Raw genomic sequence first — 18,832 nt, 5'->3', positions numbered from 1 at the left:
CACCGAGGTAGCTCCTCCTACCTCCCTTCCCATCCTTCCCATCTATTCCCTCCTTCCTCCCACTCCCCCCTCCATCCTTCCTACCCCTCCTCCCTCCCTCCTTCCTACCCGTCCTCCCTCCCTTCTATCTGTTCTTGTAGAATGTAGGTAGTTTTAATGTAAATTTTTAGCCTATTTTAGGTGTTTTGAATAGAATAGGAAATCTTAGGTCTTTTGATTAGAAATTTTAGTAATGGAAATTTTTAGTTGGTAGAATTTGAAAAAATGTTATGTACTTGTTATATTGTGAACTTAGGGCATATTTTTAGGGTTTAGTAAAAGAAATAGTAATAGTGGATGATGATGTAGATGTTTTAGGTATAGAACATTTTGAATAGATGACGATGTGGATTTTTTTAGTACAATTAGTTTATTTAGTGTTGCTCAAGAATTGCTCGTATGATGTAGATATAAACATGTATATCTAGTGTTGCTCAAATAGGATATGTGCTTGCCCAGGTGAAAATGTTTGCAGGTAACAGCTCCGAGTGGCCTATGTCTTGCCGGAGTGTTGATTAATTTCCGTTTCGGCAAATTTCAGGCGCCCGATATGTCCTTTTTAAGCAAAGGTCATGCCGGATTTTTCCTCTAAAGTGGATCGTTAATCCTTTTCTAATATTGCTTTAGGAAAATGGCGACACCACCACCACCAGAACCACCATGTCGACTGTGCAAGTCAAGATGCGCCAGCAGCCTTGCAACTGGCACGTTGTTCGGCATCTACTTCCAGTCGAGTTTTCTTCCTGCGGCGGTAACAAAATATATGAAACTTGTAACAACTATTTTGTTTTTAGTGTTATTGGTATTAATGCATTGTGTATATATCATTGTGTATACACAGATCGTCTCATGCAATGTGAGGTTGGAATTCAACAAGCTGACTGGAGACACTGTGACCTTTGAGGCTCCTGGGGGCCCTGCACTATGGAGGTCGAGAAAGGACGAAATATGTCACATATCGGAGGATATGGATTGAACCGTTTCATCTCCCACATGGGTATCACTGGTGGTGAGTTGATCAGCTTCTCCTTCAGAGCAGAAAGACCCAAGCTGGCCGTCATTTATCTCAACACGGATGAAGATGATGAGGACCCACTTGATGAAGTCATCTATACTCAAAGAATAAGGCTGAGCGAGGATGAGGTGTGCAACCTATGGGACATAATTCCGCCATGTGCTGACTTTGTCGGGGTGCCATTGGTGACCCGCCTGGCAACTACCATGGTTGATCGACATGTTATGGTTTGTTATACTTAGAGTACAATCCAATTACATGCTTACTTAGTAGAATTCAAGCTTAGTAGAAATGTAGTACTGTTTTTGATAGTGTAGAAACCTATATTTAGTAGAAATATATTTGCAAGAGTACGTGCGAGGCTACTTATTAATTGATATGTTTTTCTTATTCAGAAATTGCCAAAGAGCCTATCTGTGAGTTGTGGTATCGAGCCTGATGAAGAAGGCTCGGCTGGAATACGCCTTACCGCAAGGGGCTCCGTCACCACCTGTGCGTACATCGTGGACACGGACGGTCGCACACACTTCAGCTCGGTTGGATGGAATAACTTCCTCGTTGGCAAGAATCTTCATTTTGGACAGGCCATCCTAATTAATATCAAGAACATCCACCGCCATGGCTTGAGGATGATTGTCGTCGTCGATATCATCTAGAACTACATATGTGTGGTTGTATGACTATCCCTAGTAGACTGCTATATGTTGTATGACTACCTAGTACTGCTTATCATATATGCTCCTGTATGAACCATATATGTGTGTGAGGATGCATGTTGACTATATATGAGTACCTATAATGCTTAATGATATTGTATGACCACTGTATGACTATATGGTATTGTGGTTAATGATATTGTTATCTAGTATATGTGAAATTGCAGTTTATTGAAACGGGGTACTGTTCTAGATCAATAGGAAGTAGTGAAAAAATGTTGAAAGATACAACAGTAACGCGGGCAAAGAAAAGCGCTACAGCTACTTATTAGTAGCGCATGTTGAAAAACCGCTACTGATACAGTGAATCCTAGTAGCGCGGGTACATAGAGCGCTACTACTATCTGTTAGCTGTAGCGCCTTATTAGTAGCGCGGCCACCCGCGCTACTGATAGTGTTAAAACCCGCGTTACTACTAGGGTTTTCCCTAGTGGTGACTGAGATCACGCCTCTCCTTTACTCTTGCATCCCCAAATGATGCCGCAAGTCCAGAACGGTTGCCAACGGCCTCCATGAAAACCAATGGGCTACCGACATCCATGGCACGATTGGCATCCTGGAGATTAGCAAATACCCCTGCCTTTTGCGCCTGACTGCCCAAACCACTCTCAGCGACGAGAGGGACAACATATGCTGGAAGTTGACTTTGGATGGAGAGTACCCTGCAAAGTCCGCATACCTTGCCCCTTTCCACGACTCCACCCATTGTCAGGCTTGGAGGCTACTTGGAAGTGCTAGGCGCCGCCGCTGGTGCATTTCTTCCACTAGCTCGCCAAACTTGGCCGCTGGTAGACAGCCGACCGCCTCACACGCTACAACCTGCCACACAAACAATGTTGTCCGCTTTGCGATCAGGCTCCGGAGACGCTATATCACCTTCTCCTAGGATGCCCTTTCGCTTGACAGGTGTGGCACGCGATCCTCTCATGGCTGCACCTCTCCTGTCTGCCGCCCAACAATGACGCCACACTCCACGATTGGTGGCGATCGGCAAGATAGAACACCCCCAAGCCTATGCACAAGGGTCTTGCTTCCACTGCCCTACTCGTGCCATGGATGATTTGGAAGCATCGCAATGGCTACGCCTTCGAGGGTGCTCGCCCTTCGATCACCTCCCTGATTGCCACGATTAAGGACGAGGTTGAACTTTGGGCCAGAGCCAGGGCTTTAGGGCTTTGCATCATCCTACCACAAACCTGGGATGTTCACTAATGTTCCTGTACTTGCCTTGTAACTCGCCTCCTAAGAGGATTGTACCGAACTCCTTTTCAATACAATGAAACTCAAATCTTTTGCGTTTTCTCGAAGAAAAAAAACTAAAATTAGGTGTGATTCACAGGCACCTGAAAAAGAGGTGTCCGTCTACTTGCATGCCTTGTTGCTGTCTGGGACCAGTTTGACATATATGATGAGCAGTGTTGCCATGTATATTAGACCAAGATTATGCATGATACTATCTGGGATTCAATCTCTTCTTACTATGGCAACCTACAACAGACGTCGTGATCTCCACAACACTCTGGTTATCTCTGTCAATGTTAATAACTCTCATCTATTTGACTTGTTCACCTGCATGCTTACCCAATCAGATAACTATGGTGTGCAGCACTGGGTATCTCTGCCTTGTTAAACAGTTTTGCCAGTCGCCCAAGTTGAATGGAAAAAGGAAATGTTGTTCTTACTCAAATCTATTTATTTCTGGCTTTAGGCCATGTTTGAACTGAACCCAGCCGTGGTCGAGAGATCAGAGCAAAGTACAGACAGAGGGATGACCTTTTCAAATATGCAAGGCAAATCGAGAAAGTAGATTCTGCTCTGATAATTTCCTTGTAATTCTGAACGGCTTTACTAAGATCTACTTTGTGTTCTACTTCTATACTCTCTTGCACTGGATTGCGGATAATTCATCTGTTGTTTGTCACATGACAATTCTTTTCTCCAAAATGAAACTCTAGAAATTCCGGAAGGAAGTGCCAACTAGATCCTTGGTCAAAAGCTTGAGACACTGCAAACTGCTTCATCCAAGCTTGTGACACTGCAAACAGCTTCATCATGGGCCAAAGGACCTTCCATTCTTGCATGGATCAGATTACTTTGTAGAGAGCATCGGCAGAGTGGGATTCCGAACTACATAGACAAATACTTCAGCCGACAGAGGAGCCAATTCTTGCACAGAATCATGTGGCAGCGCAAACATCCATTTCTAAAAACTTAGTACAAAACAAAGGAAAATCACTCTCACGCGTGTGCAAACATTCAGTACAAACATGCGTTTTTAAACCCTAAACCAAGTCATGGGCTCACTATGTATAGATTCCTTCCCTTTCCATGTCAAAGTCTTTCCATCTGCGCTACCGGTTACCAATGCAGCCCTAAACGCCACAAACCCATGCGGTCTTGGGTTTGAGTCCCAGCCGCACCATTTCTATACATTTTCCACCATTCTCATTTTTTTAGACAATTTTTTTTGAACACGCAAGAGATCTGAGTATCGTTATATTAAGAAAAAAATGGGACAAGAACCCATACAACACCACTCGCACATGCTATTGCTTTTTTGTTCATTTTCCACCCTTCTCATTTTTTAGAGAGAATCCACCCTTCTAATTTGCCCACCCCGAATGGGCCTAATTGGATGGAGTTAGCCCATTAGTCTAGTCGACACTAGGCTCTTGGCTCTGAATTTGGCCCACAGAGAAGCCTTTTTTTAGAAAGGAAGAGCATAGAGCTGCATTTCATTCTTCAAAGTTTCTGAATTTCTCATTTCTTCTTCCATTTTTCAACATTTTTTCATACAATTACAAGCTTAAAAATTCCTCCCAAATCCATACAATTTGAACATTACGCCTAGTGCAATTACCATACCTTCAAATGCCCAAATGTAATTGCAAATGGGTATTTGTGCTTGATCTTCGAGCTTCCTAATCTTCTGGTTCAACCTCCTAAGCTCAACGGCTACCTCTCTGTCATTGCGTGCTCCGCCCTCCGTCTCTTCTTCCGGAGCTCGTGCTGCAGCCGCTGCCATTCGTGGCAGGATGGGCAACCATTCTTCGTGCTTTTCTAACAGTTCAATCATCAGAGTCTTGGCCAGAGCATGGACCCAAAGGAAGAAACATTTCACCTGCATGAACGCCAAACAGATCAACCGTATTGCTCAAGGATCCGTCCCACGAAAATGGTGCAATTTCCCAGATTCTTACCCCACTCTCGCTGCACACGTAGAACGGACGGTTATGGTTCTTCGGTGTGCGCGAAACCGTCCGATCAACCTCCGCCCGGCACCATGGACAGAGGAAGATCGGCATCTCCATGCGCGCCGGAATCTGAATCCACGAGGTGGCGCGGGAGCTAGAAGAAGACGTTGAGCTCGGAGCCGAAGGGGAACTCAACGCCGCCGCGCCCTCCACAACAATCTTCCCACCGCCCAGAGATGAAGGGGATCTTAATGCCGCCCTCTCGGTCGCCCGCGCCCGGCTCCTGGCTACCAACAATGGTCGTCGCCCACCTCTGCACGTGTCCGCCTCCAACCCCGTCCCCCGCTCGGCTGATTCGTTGCTCACCGTTGCGAGCGTCGGGGGCGCGCGCCGCAGCTTTTATCGCACACCCGTGGCCAGCAACGGTTCTCTTCTGTGTCCAATAAGCCACGAGAACAACGGCTCTCTGCTGGGTCCCACAAGCCACGAGAGCAACGGCTAGCAACGCTCTGATCGTGTAGCGCGTCTCCTCCTGCCGCCTGGTCCGACCTGTAAGGGCCGAGTCAAACATGTTGGCCTGACGGAGACGGCAATACTCAGGGAACGAGTTGGTACGCACAGATTAGGGGCAAAACTGAGCACGATTTGCAACTGAGGACAAAACTAAGTACGTGGACACCATTGAAGGCAAAAGGATAATTAACCCTTTCTGTATATCCCCATTGTATAAGGGTTTCCTGCACTTTACCACAGATGTACATGTATTGGCCTTTACCCCCTTGTGAATGCAAGTTGCTCATTCATCAACAGTTACCACTATCAGTAAAACTGCAGCATACTGATTTCTTTCACATGCACGCTGCTGTTTGTACATGAGTGCATACTCCAATTTTTACAGCGATGCAAATTCTCTCTGATTAATAGATCGAGAGCTCTACTGAATTCACTAGCTACGGCAAAAACACATAAATTTTTTCTCAAAGGCAGTGTTTTGCAAAAGCACTGAATGAATAAGGTCAAACTGGTACGCATAATAACCGATTCTGATTGAACCTTTAAAAGGATTTAGGATTCTCAAAGGCAGTGTTTTGCAAAAACACTGAATGAATAGCAGGTTCACAATCTCCACTAGGATTTAGGATAACCATAATAACCGATTGTTATGGAAAGGAAGACCAGATACGGTATAATTTAGCCCCGTGGAACTCATACATGTCCAGAACAAGAGACATGGCTAGGTAAACAAGAACAAAGCTAACAAGGCTTAATCTGTAGGTTCACCAGGAATTTGCTCTGAACTGAAAATCAAGCTAGCAGGCGTGCAAGCATCAGCAAACTGAGCAGCATAATTCAAGTAGATTCCAAAGCACACAAACAAATTCTTCAGCTGACAGAAGAGCAAATTCTTGGAGGAGGCGCAAGCATGGCTTGAAGGTAAAGCTGCCGCCCATCTGCATCTACTAATGACTCCGAGAACAACCGATTCGGGGCCTGTAAAAATGTTTAATGTTCACGCACTGTTCTGACCCGATTTATCTTTTATGCTGCGAGCTGCTCAGAAGTTCAAATGATCTAAAATTTGGAGCTGACCTCACGTGATAAATTGTCAACCATTCAAAAATAATTGAATTTTTTGAATTTTGTTTGATTTTTTTCCTAGCCAGGTGCAGCTGAGCCTGGGCACCAGAACGCCGCACTTGTGTTGTGTATTGTTTTTCACAAGACTAAGGAAACGGATATGGCACGGTGACCCGGTTTCTTCCTTCGGGGAGCGGGCAATGAAGTGTTCTTCTCCAGTTGGTGTCCCTCCAGGAAACTTCGCCTTCCCTCTGGAGCCCACGGTTGCCGCATATGTTAGCATTAGTGCTTCAAGTTGTGTTTCTTTTCTTATTTTGTTTGCCTGTGAGGCCAGTTGGTTGATAGCTGTTTTTAGGCACTCTGTATCTTTTGCCGCTTTGTTTTTCTCTTTGCTTGTTTGTATGCTGCAATGTAATTCTGACCTGTTGATGACTTTATTAATTGAAAGCCAGATGTACTCGAGCCTTTGTTCTAAAAAAAAGAATGATAAACATGTCTAAAACTTTAGAGAGGACCATGAATGATATTAAAGGGCTTGCTAAACATTGTGCTATGATTGGAAGTTTGTTAGATCTCAGTCGGCTGAGATCTAGCAAAACCGACGCTATAATTTGCGGTCATCGTTTATCATTGTATGCAATTCAAGATGGCAACGGGGACGAAACCCGTCGGGTTTTGCCTTCCCAAACCCATCCCCACGAGAAAAATGTAAACCCGTCCCCGTCCCCATCACCGTGCGCGGGGCTAGTTTTCCGCCCGTCCCCTAAACCCATCGGGTTTCGGGGAACCCACGGGGAACCAACGAGAAAATCAAAATACTTAAACAAACATAATGGCGACAAATAATAACTTTTCAGCAGCAAAAAAAGCAGATTTCAGCAGCATAACTTGAGCAAATTTCAACAAAAAACAATAGTAGATGGTTCAACAGCTATATAGAGTGTATTTCAGCAGCATGATACCACATTTCAGCAACAAAGATGATCATATTTCAGCAACAAAGATGATCAGCTTTCAGCCATACATGGTTCAACAAGATGTGCGATTACACAAGTTCTAAAATAGAATTCTTGGTTCACAAATCATGAGCACAAACGAGGCGAAATGGTCCAATACATAAGTTCTGATATAGAATTTATAGTTCACAAATCATTTTAAGTTGGAACCATCGTGGTATCTTTCACATCTCCAAGCCTCCAAAAAACCATCTTCAAATCTTCCAATGCCAAGTTCTGAAATAGAATGTATTTTGCCGGGTTTGCCGGGTTTCGGGTTCGGGGACTATCGAAACGGGTGCAAACCGACAAAACGTGTCGGGTTGTATAATGTGCCCAACAACAGCCCCACGGGGATAAAAAGACGCCCATCCCGTCCTCTAATAGGGTAAAAACCCGCGGGGATGCGGGTTTCGGGGGCCGTTGCCATCTTGATATGCAATAGCAAATCTGCTTGACGGCTTCTACGTGCTCGTTGTCAAGAGCCACGAACAGATGGGCGCCACCCTTGGCTGCGCAGGACGGCACCAAGATCATTACTCCATCGATGGGAAGGTCCGGCGGCAGGAAGGCGCACGGCGGCCCACCACCGAAGTCAAGGTTGTGAAAGCCAAACCCGAGCCAGCTATCCACCTCCAGGTCAGGGCAGAACGCCATGCCGAGCGTTGCCGCCGTGGATGCTAGTTTAACGTCGTGCTGCGCCTCCCCGAAGTCCACGAACGACTGGATGTACTCGTCATCCACGCACGCAATGGCGTCACGGATGACGCCAACCACGGCGGGGTAGCTGGCGGATAGGAGATCGCGGACCTGCATCCTCGGGAATGCCAAGAGGACCATGTTTCCGAAGAAGTCCATGGGCACCGGAGGCTTGGCCCGGCCTCGGCAGTTTACGGCGACCCTCACCTGCGTGAAATCATCCGGGGCCAGGTCACGCGCTGCAGTGACCTTCTTCCACGCGTGCGTAAGGAGGCACTGGAACGTGGTGCATGGCGCGCCCACGCCGGCCTTGAGCTCGGCAACGAACTCGCCCGGGAAGTGCACTGCCAGGTTATTGATCCTATCCAAGGGGAGCACTCTGTAGGAGCGGCTGGAGCTGTGCTCGCCCTTGAACTCGATGCGTCTGTGGTTGAACGACAGCAATGGCGGGCTGCGGGGGTTGTCGGTGGCCCCACGGTCGAGGAACGGCGACGGGAGGGCAGAGGAGTTAGTGCGGACGGCGCTGGCCCAGGAGGCGGAGAAGCCGCTCATGGACTGGCCATCGGCGACCTGGTGATGGCTGGCCATGCCGATCACAAGCCCGCCGCAGGTGTACCGCGTCAGCTGCACCTGGAAGATAGGCTCGTCCGCATGTTCCTGCACACGACCAAGAACTGCATGCTCAGCGTTCGTGTCAACATGGATCGAGTGCACCTTTGGAAAAGGAGAACACTCTATGCAGTGCATGCCTCGCCTCCATCAACTACTACTACGGACGTACGTACCTTCTTCGCTTTTGGGTATAGCTCGGCAATATGGGCGGAGGCGTCGTGCGCCAATACTGTTGCGAGGTCCGCCCCGGCAGTAGCCTCAATGACGAGCACCCCGGCGTTGTTGAGGTGGAGGCACTTCCTTCCGTAGTCATCGACGGCGAACCTCCCTGCGAGGTGCGGGAACCTTGCGACGGTGGCGAGGAGGCCGTCCTTGAGCGCGCCGTTGGTAGGTGCCGGCGCCCTCCACGCGAAGACCGTCGGGATGTACCCATCCGTGGAGGCACGGTCGAAGACGGTGATGGGAACCTTCTTGGCGCCGCCCCATGCTGACTCCGGTGAAGGCTTCAGCACTGCCTTCCGTGTGATCTTCATATTCACTGCCATGGTTGGTTGGAAGCTTGCTAGATGACGAAGAATTGCCGGTCCATATATTGGCGTATGTGTGCTTGCATATGTATGTAAAGGAGAGAAGTGTACATCGTAAACTACTAGTACTGTACTTTAATTAGCGACTCTCTAAACCAAAGTTTATCTTGTAGTCTTTTTTTTCGTTTTACTAGTAAGCATGCACGTGCAACGCACGTCTCGACTGAAAGCATGTTATACTATGAAACATAAATATTTCTATCATAACATAGAATAATTCTCTTAGAGGATTTTAAATTTGATGCAAGGTGGATAGAATTCCCAAGTCATAAAGACGTGTCGGTTGTTTCCTGAACCAACGTGCCCCATACCCAAATAGGGAAACGTCATGCGTCAGCTGGGCGATCACATTCGGCGACCGCCCCCCTCCTGAGTTGTACGATCAGGACATGTGCGCCATTGGATTTGCCCGACTACCCTAGCTCCCGTGTCCCCTCAGCACCACTTGTTGCGCCACTTCCCAGCAGACGTCGGTCTCCCGCATCACTGCTTGCAGTGCCCCACTCCACAGCACCACCGTAGTCGACGCTGGTCGCCCCGCGTCACCACTCGCATCAATGAAACACGGTGTTTGCAGCACCGCCTCACTCGACTCAGAACAACTGTCGCCGGCTCGCCAGTGCTTCTCGCCTCCCTCGCAGAATGATGTCGCTCCGCTCGCAGTAGCAAACCAGCATGTTGCATTGATATCACATCTTTATCACCAAAATAAGGCTACTCATTACCTACAACTAATGTGGTTCAATGGCCAGCCATTCCCGGGCCATACTAAGCGACGACCCATACATAACCAGTGAGGTTTCCCGGGCCATACTAAGCAAGGACCTATACATAACCAAAAACCAAACCTGTCTGACACACAATGCAGATGCCTAAGCTGGTGAAATATTATGTGGAGATCCTGACCAATAATTTGACATCATTTAGGGTTCATTCTTCCATGGTCAGGTCCTGACCAATGGAGGTATAACAAAATTTGCAATCTATCCATTTTAAATAGAATGTGCCTCCTGTAACTTTCACAAAACGTACAGGCATGCCATATGCCCAAATAAGGCCAGGTCAACAAATTTTCTAAAAAATACAGGTAGTCGTTTGAGATTGTAAGTCTATTAGTAGCTCTTTGATGACCAAATCTAATAGTGATCAGGATGGACATCCATCGTGTCTCTAATTTGGTGCTCTACTTAGCCTTTGTTTGTTTCGTATGAATTTAGGTGGTCCATCAAATTTTCATCTAAGCTCAATAAAACAGAGCCATGCATAGCCAGTCTTTCCACGGCCAATAGCAACTGTACACAAAATAGCTCACCCTGAACCGACAAAAGCATCAACTATGATCAGCGACGCATGTGAAATCACATCCGAAGTCCTAAAAGTATATGGCTACTGAATATCAGGGAACATGAAAGCAGCAAAGGCAATGACAAATGGACCAGTTCCATGGCAGCATGATATCTCTGCCCTCCTATCCTTGTGAATCTTGATTATTGGCAGGGAGAAACTTCTGAGTTGCCTTCCTTGGTTTGTGGGTATAGACCCCTGCAGTGTACAACTTTCTGTAGAAAAATGTAAAATGTTAACACTGTTCTAAATGGATTTGCTAATGAAACTCTAAATTCAAGTAGGTGTGAGTGCAAACCATGCAGAACCATTCTTTCAGCCAATCAACATCGTTTTAAAGCAAAAGAAATTGAGAAATAAAGAACACATCTACACAGAACCATGGCAAGTTGTCTCTGCATAATATACCGACAAACTTTGCAAACATGTATAGAAAAAGGACCTTATAAATCACGTACATATGAATATGTCTTCTCTAAATGTAGGCCCTAGTTGAGAAGCAAGCCAGATCTGGACATTCAGTAACTAAAGCCACAAACTTATCCACCTCTTCATCCTTGATCAACATATTGTAACGGAAGTGAACAAGGCCCGTATGTTGCAACGGAAGAACACTCATGAATGTAATCAACGGAACTAAATTTTTTGCTAATATGTCTAGCATCACACACCTCTCCTCCTCGTTCTACCTCACCACAATTGCATTACATATTATGGTTATACATATCCTCAAACATGTAAGAACTAATATTTTGTTTCTCACGTGCATGAAGAAATACTTACATTTACATGCTAGAAACAAATAGGATGAAAAGTACATATGTCGTTCATTGTTGTCCTTGTATAAAAACAGTACAAACAAAGACATAAACTCACTAATCCTTGTTGTCTCTCTTTATTTATAGAGCATTTAACCTCTGCCTCATTCAAAGTATTCAAAACACAGATTTCCGCAAACTGTAGGTAAAAGCTCCAATTTCCACTAAAACAAGAACCAAACATTGCAGCATAACATTTTATCACTTAGTAGTTAGAAAGAACAAAAATTGAGCTATTATACCCAGTGAGTATAGTAATACGTTCAATTCTTCAAAGAACAAAAAATGAGCTATTATACTCGGTGAGTAAGCATATAATCATTCAAAGTAACCAAGGTCAGAGGTAAGCAGAAACTATACATACCATGTGCTCTCGCTTCTTTCTGTACAAAAAATACGCACCATTTTATACAAAAAACTGTGCATGGTCAGGATTAAACTAATTGTGAACTCATAATCTGAACTTCAAAGAACCAAGTTTTCTTACTCTAAGACAAGAGTATAAATAATGATATGTAAATGAATAATCATAATCTAAACCAAGTTCTCGTATGATGGGCAGGAGTTACATTTCAAAAACAGTTTGTAACGCATGGCAATACAATGTGATAATCAGGCTTCAGTCATAATGGGTGAAGAATGCCTACCAGTATATCTACATCTCAGGCCTAATAAGAAACAATGAAAATGCAGTCAAGATGGTGAACAAGCTAACTTTCTTTCCCATTGAATCTTTGATATAACCACGGTAGTGCGAACCAATGACTTTGAGCTTATCAAATGGACGCTTCTCCCATAGTTCTTTATGCCCCCTTCAATACTTGTTCCCTTTGCTGCCTGCACATAGGAGCGGTTTAGATACCAAGACAACATAGGATATAATATATATCCATTCCAAAGCTTTCGACATTAGTGGTTATACAATCTAGATGCTATGATTACTCTAGTGGACATATAAACAAGACAAATGACAAGCCCTAGACATCAAATAAAGACTTTGTGGGAGGTAACATCCTTCTCGATATGACTTCATGAAAAGTCCCACATAGGGTATATAAGTCTCAGCATGCGGCATGTACCTTTTGTCAATGTCAACATACTCAAATAGGAATAGGTCTTCTTCACCAAGTTCCAATGTAATAGGCTGTTGAGAAAAAAGATGCAATACCAAAGGTAAGAACGGTCTCTTGGCCAGTATATTCTAATAATTAGTCTAAAGGAGAAAAAACGCATAATGGGTGATAAATTAGTACAAAGATAAATAAAATTATAGAAATGTGGAAGAAAACCTTGACCTTAGGAGTTGCGGGAACCATAATCATTTTTACCAGTTTCATAGCTCCCAATAAATGCAAACTGGGAGTTCATCCATCTCATCACCTGATGACCTTTTGGACTTAAGTAGAGATGATTTCTGAAACAAAATGTGAGATGTTTAACCTTGGCCTCACCCAAACACACTTCTGTACTTTCTTCCGCAAATATATATTCAAATAGCTTGCATATAAATTGGTGTCAAAAAAGAGCCAACTTAATCAAAAGGCCTTGCTGCATATAATCGATAACCTTCAAGGCATTTGGAAGTACATATTTGTTTTATGAAAACCCATAATAAAGTTCTTTATTTGCATCTCTTGTTATAACCCAACTGAAATTTAATAAAATCTCTGAGGTGAAAAACATATATAAAATAACAGACAAAAATAAGTAGGATTGAGCACATCCCATGTGTTGTGTCAAGGGTAATTGTCAAGATTTTGAAGGACGACCCATCATGAACCAACACCTGCACAATGGTCTAGTTTAGTAAAGAAAATCAAAGTTCAGAAGCATGTTAACAAATAGCTGAGAAAGCATCTTGAAGCAGAGGAAATATCATGAGAGCTTGATTAACATTGTTCTCCACAAGTTGACTACTCCTTTTTTTTCAATGTTGACCTCCATATGAAATATCTTATAAAGCATTGCAAGCTAGAAAATATGTAATACACACTGGAAGAATAAAAATAGTGTACCTTGAGGCTCTTCTCATCCTTTTCTGGAATAGCTCTTCTCATCCTTTTCTAGAATAGCTTTTTTTTTAGCATAGTGCTTATCCGATGTTCTAGAAAATTCACTAATAACAGGAACAACAAAGATTACATTGCATCAAAGAAACAAAAAAATGCAGCCAAGTAATTCTAGCATGGTACTACTTCACTATTCAGCATGCTTTTGTATCAATCTACACTTGTGCCCCACTAAAAATCTTTTGTAAATCACCACTTCAATCTAGTGTTGGGATAAAAATAAAATGTCGAATATGATCCCTCAACGGCAATATACACATGTGCCATCCACTTATCCACCTGCAAAGCAAAATCATCGGCATCAGTAGGATGTCCAGAGCATGCTATAGTCTAGCCGTCCCAAACTTTTCTATGATTTTGAAAACAAAACTATGATTTCAAAACGGAAGCATCAGCTTTTGACTCATCGATTAATCCGGAGATATAGAAACTGAGAAATAGCAAAGGGCAATGCTTTGGTCAAGAGAATTAGGAAAGACTAATCACCGTACTGTACCAAAGTAGCAGTCGTGTGTGGTGTTCAGTACGAGTGTATATGGGGAGATGGCGATGGACGCTCTTGTTTGACAGGCCAATAAAATGCCAAGATAATTAGCAGAATTCAAGAGGAGATGGAGAACCTGGTGGCCGCCTCGCCGGATGCCTTCTCCGCAGCTTGACACCGTGCCGCCGACGCCAGTGTGTGCACGCGCTCCTAGCCTTATGGTTCCATTCAATGCGTGATGCATCGTCTTACTGCAACGACCTGTGGCCGCTGAAACTAATCACACACACGCATGCATACAAACCAGATCAAAGATCAGGTGTTGCCGGCAAGCCCCTGCGACCTGTTCGATCCAGATTGGTGGCTCAAGACTACTGATGCACATGAAGCTTATAGACAGACATTGGGTACAGAGCAGGACAACCATGGAGATGGAGGCCGATGTGGGAGGCGCAAGAAGGTGATGCGCCCCGGTGGTACTGCCGTCCAGATCAAGGGCGCATACGGCCTCGGCGCGGAGGAGACGAAGCCGGGGGTATGCAGATGGATGAGGGTATGGACGCGGCCGACGGTGGTCTTGCGGCGGCCCACCGGCGGCGACTTCGGAGCGCGCCGGTTGCCAGCTACTGGATGGCGGCGAAGGGGGTGGCTCCGGCGGCTCCGCCAAGCTGAGCGGCGGGGGGCTGCGGCTGCGGTTGACGGCCGCGGGAGGAACGGCGGGGCGGCGAATGGCCCGTGCGGGAGGAGGAGATGGCGAGAGGTCGTGCGGGCGTGGAGGAACGGCCCGTGCGGGAGGATGCGGGGGCGAGAGGTCGTGCGTGCGTTGTGGGTAGGGTTAGCGATCGACTTAATGCGTGGTTTGTTTGCGTTTGATGGATGGATCTGATTGTTTGGTTCTCCGTCCTCTTTTTCTTTTATAGGGGTAGTAGATGACTTGGTTATTAAGCTGTGGGTTTTTTAGTTTCAGTGGCATACCTGCCTTCCATTATATATATATATATATATATATATATATATATATATATATATATATATATGTGTGGGAAGAGAGACTACAATCACGGTCCAAAGAAATACACTACAGAATTCCACAATAAAACAGAAAATACTGACCATCGAGATAAAATACCATATTATTCCAGGTAGTACCATTGTAAATATTTTATTTCCTCGTGAAATTACCAGTATTGCATGTGCGGCTGTGCTGGCCACTTTGCTTTTTTTTTTAAAAGGAGGACGACCCCCGGCCTCTGCATCTGGACGATGCATACGGTCATATTATTAATTATTGACACAAGACCGTACAGAGTCATACAACAATAAGTCTAAAGCCACCAAAACAAGCAACAACTGTCGCTATCCCTATCTAGTTGATGTCGGGGCGCTGAAAGTCTGGGCCTAATACCAAACAGACCACGCAGCCAAACCTAAACATCTAAAGACTTGAGGTCCCACCCAGGACACCTGCCGGGTATGGGCACCCACCAGTCCGGCGTGCTTCTCAACCAGGACCCCTGCCGGGTATGAGGTCGCCACAGCCACCTGCCACCAATCCATCTTCAGAGCTGTACTGCTGCATCAACCTTGCCCGGTCCAACTGCCGCCGACGCTACCATGACACCAGGCTGCGTCACCCTCCTGCGCGAGTCCATCTCCGCTCATCTGGCGCCGAGTCTCCACTGCGCCAAGCCGCCGAGATCAGCCGTCATCAATGGAGCAGATGAAACACCGCTCCTCCTCTTGTCCCCTCCAACCAGCACTTGCTCCAAAATGATGCCCCCATGAGGGAGAACGATACCGATAGCACCGTCATCGTCCGATCCGGTAGACCCAGATCTAGGGTTTCCCCCGGAACTTCCCGATCAGGTTGATGTGACCTGCAACGACGATGCCTCCAGAAGGGTACGACGTCTGAGACGCCGCCATCGTCCGCCAAGACCGCAGTCAGGCGCGATTTTCACCGGAAGCCACGTCTTCCCGACCTCGTGGCTGGCTGGAACCGAGCGGAACCTCGCCACGAAGACGAATGTTGCCGTCGGTACTCCGGCAGAGATCCGGCATCTCCTCACCGGTCCCTCCACGCGCCGCCGGTCGGCAAAAGGCCTCCCCGCGACGGATCCAAACGGGGCGTTGGATCCGCAGAAACCGCCGTCACCATCACGAGCAGGACAGCCGACCCCGCCGGATGGGGCGCTGCCACCGCCGACGTCCATGCAGGGCCGCCGCTCCGCCGGCGACGATGCTCCGGCCCCCGCCGCACAGCCCGGATCCTCCGTCCTAGCCGCCGCCGTTGGATCGCATGAGAAGGGCCGCCCCCGCCGCCTCAGATGGGATCCGCCGCCTCCCCCGCCCAGAAACTTTGGCACCGGGCCCGCCGCCACCGCCGCCCACGCCGGCGGCAGCGGCGGCAGGAGGGAGTGGCAAGGGAGGGGGTGCTGGCGGCTAGGGTTTGGGGCCCCTGGCGCCGCCCGGGGGAAGGCGACGCGAGGGGGAGGGGGAGGGGGAGGGGGGCCGTTGGGCGATATATGAGATGAGCTGCCAATGACGCAGGTTACCAGCAATCGGACCAACTGGCCACTTTGCTAGTTGCTTTAATAAAATGAAAGATAGAGAGAGAGCGTGCAATTAGAAACGGCGGAGTTCCCTCCCACTTGGTTGCCCGGGTTGAACAGACGGCTTTGGTGGTCAGTCCATCCTCGTTGTCGCCAATAAGTAAGGTGCCAACAATTAATGAAGTGGCACGCATATGGGTATGGCCAATAGCAGCGTGTGTGTGCTTTTAGGTACAGTAATGGCTACAATATGTGAACGAAATGGGGCTCACGCTGCATGGGCCTGGCACCGCTGGTTGTGGGTGTGCAGATCTGAAAGACCGAGACCTTGACTTAGATGAGCTCGTCACCAATCTCGATGTCAAGTCAGTCTGTTCCTGGTTGTGGCACGTGCTGCCGTCTTGTATAATACCCCGCGGCTCCACGATCTGAAGGTCGCGCAAATACAACTACCCTAAGAGCATCTCCAACAGGGCATAAAAGTTTCGCGCGCTAAAATAATTCTAGCACATCACTGTAGCACTTTTAGCACATCGGACCCAACATTGCTTTAACAGATGCCCAAAAACGCGTGCCCAAAAGAACACGCAGTGCAAATTATGAAGCGCGCGCAATCCGGCGCCCCAAATTTGCAGCTTCTGATAGCGCTTTTTTGCGCGTGCATTATTTTACAGCTTCTGCTGGAGCTGTCCGACGCCCAAAAAATCCGAATTTTAGCGCGCGGAGCAGTTTTTGTGCGCATGCCGGAGATGCTCTAATGCTTCGAAGAAACAAATTGCTACCTCCATCATGGTTTATAATGTTTATTATGATGTCTTAACTATATCAAACTTTTTAAAGAAAATTGTGGGAACAAACTTTTGAAATTATTTGTGTTTATAGACAAAAAATACGAGCAACTACACTATTAAATTTGTATCACTGGCTATATCGTGAACTTTATGCTTTCATAATGTATTTATGGGTATTATAATTTGATTTTTTAGATCGTATATTTTGATAATTCTTGTATAGTTCATGATCTAAAAACTAACTTACAAGTTACAACAGGTTTGCATGACGGTCCAACAATAGGATAGGTGTATAGTCATCTTATCCTATTTTCGCCAGTTGTGACAAGTATTTTTTAGCTTTTCTGCAGTTCATTTAAGACCCTGTTGTGAACCTGGTACTTTGTTCAATAAAATGATTGTGTGTATCACGATGCAGAGACCGGGGGACATCTCCTTTTCGGAAAAATAATTTGTTTTTGAAGATGTCAGCCTATGATAACGTGATTAGCAATGGCTCAGCTCGTCAACTAAACTAGTGACTACTCAATATTGAATAATTATGGTATAAATGACTCACCAACTAAACAAGTGTTTTTTTTAGGAAAGGCCGTCATGGCTAGCTTTATTGAATTAAAACACGCTTACATCGTCCACGAGTTTCCTCATCAAGAAATCGGGAGGCTCGTCCAACCAACTAAAAGAGGACTTATTACGATAACTATGATTAGCTAGCACATGCGCTACATTATTACATGATCGTAAGCAATGCCTAAAGGTGACCTTTCCAATAGATAAACCGATATCTATGCATTCTACAAATAAGACTGCAGCTTCATCCCACCATCTTGTTTGTCCATAGCAGAAATTAATGACTTGAAGGGAATCAGACTCCGCTTCTATCCTACTAAATCCAAGGGAATTAGCGAATAGTAATCCATCTCTCATGGCCATTGCCTCCATGGTGATAGCATCGGCTGCAATAGCAATAAATTTGCAGTGAGCCGCAATAAAATTTCCCCTGTTGTCTCTGAGAATAGCTGCAGTTGCACCAATGCCCTCATGTGCAAAAAAAGCTGCGTCAACATTAAGTGTTATGAATCCTGGGTCCGGTTTCCTCCATTTTGTTTCAGGCAACTCGGTCATTCGGTTAGAGGCATTTTGGAAATTCCTCACAATGGACAGGACTGAGATAGGCCATCTCCATGAGGGTGGGTATGTTTCATTGTGTGTGGCCTGCCTCCTAATCCACCATAGGTACGACGCTCCCACCAAAATGGCCTGTTTAAAATTGATGTTCGGATGCAGAGATAGATGACTGTCCGGAAGTGACAGTATATGCGCGACAATGATCGATCCC

The 18,832-nt window shown here is 46.1% G+C and overlaps 1 protein-coding gene and 1 long non-coding RNA gene across 2 annotated transcripts; both read right to left on the bottom strand.

Annotated features, from left to right (window-relative positions):
• Positions 1-5,118: 5,118 nt before the first annotated feature.
• LOC123170596 (tryptamine hydroxycinnamoyltransferase 1-like) lies at positions 5,119-9,393 on the bottom strand. The gene is made up of 3 exons (XM_044588441.1): positions 9,022-9,393; positions 7,934-8,893; positions 5,119-5,541 (listed from the first exon to the last, which is right to left on the bottom strand). The coding sequence occupies exons 1-3, from the start codon at positions 9,391-9,393 to the stop codon at positions 5,119-5,121; spliced, it is 1,755 nt and encodes a 584-aa protein (XP_044444376.1).
• A 1,237-nt stretch (positions 9,394-10,630) lies between these two features.
• On the bottom strand, positions 10,631-15,018 carry LOC123167123 (uncharacterized). Its single transcript, XR_006483815.1, has 4 exons — positions 14,287-15,018; positions 12,926-13,945; positions 12,677-12,741; positions 10,631-12,434 (listed from the first exon to the last, which is right to left on the bottom strand). It is a non-coding gene; the product is annotated as an uncharacterized lncRNA (long non-coding RNA).
• Positions 15,019-18,832: the final 3,814 nt, after the last annotated feature.

The sequence above is a fragment of the Triticum aestivum genome, chromosome 7D (assembly GCF_018294505.1).
Source record: "Triticum aestivum cultivar Chinese Spring chromosome 7D, IWGSC CS RefSeq v2.1, whole genome shotgun sequence".
NCBI lineage: Eukaryota > Viridiplantae > Streptophyta > Magnoliopsida > Poales > Poaceae > Triticum > Triticum aestivum.
This window is presented reverse-complemented; position numbering and strand designations above follow the sequence as displayed.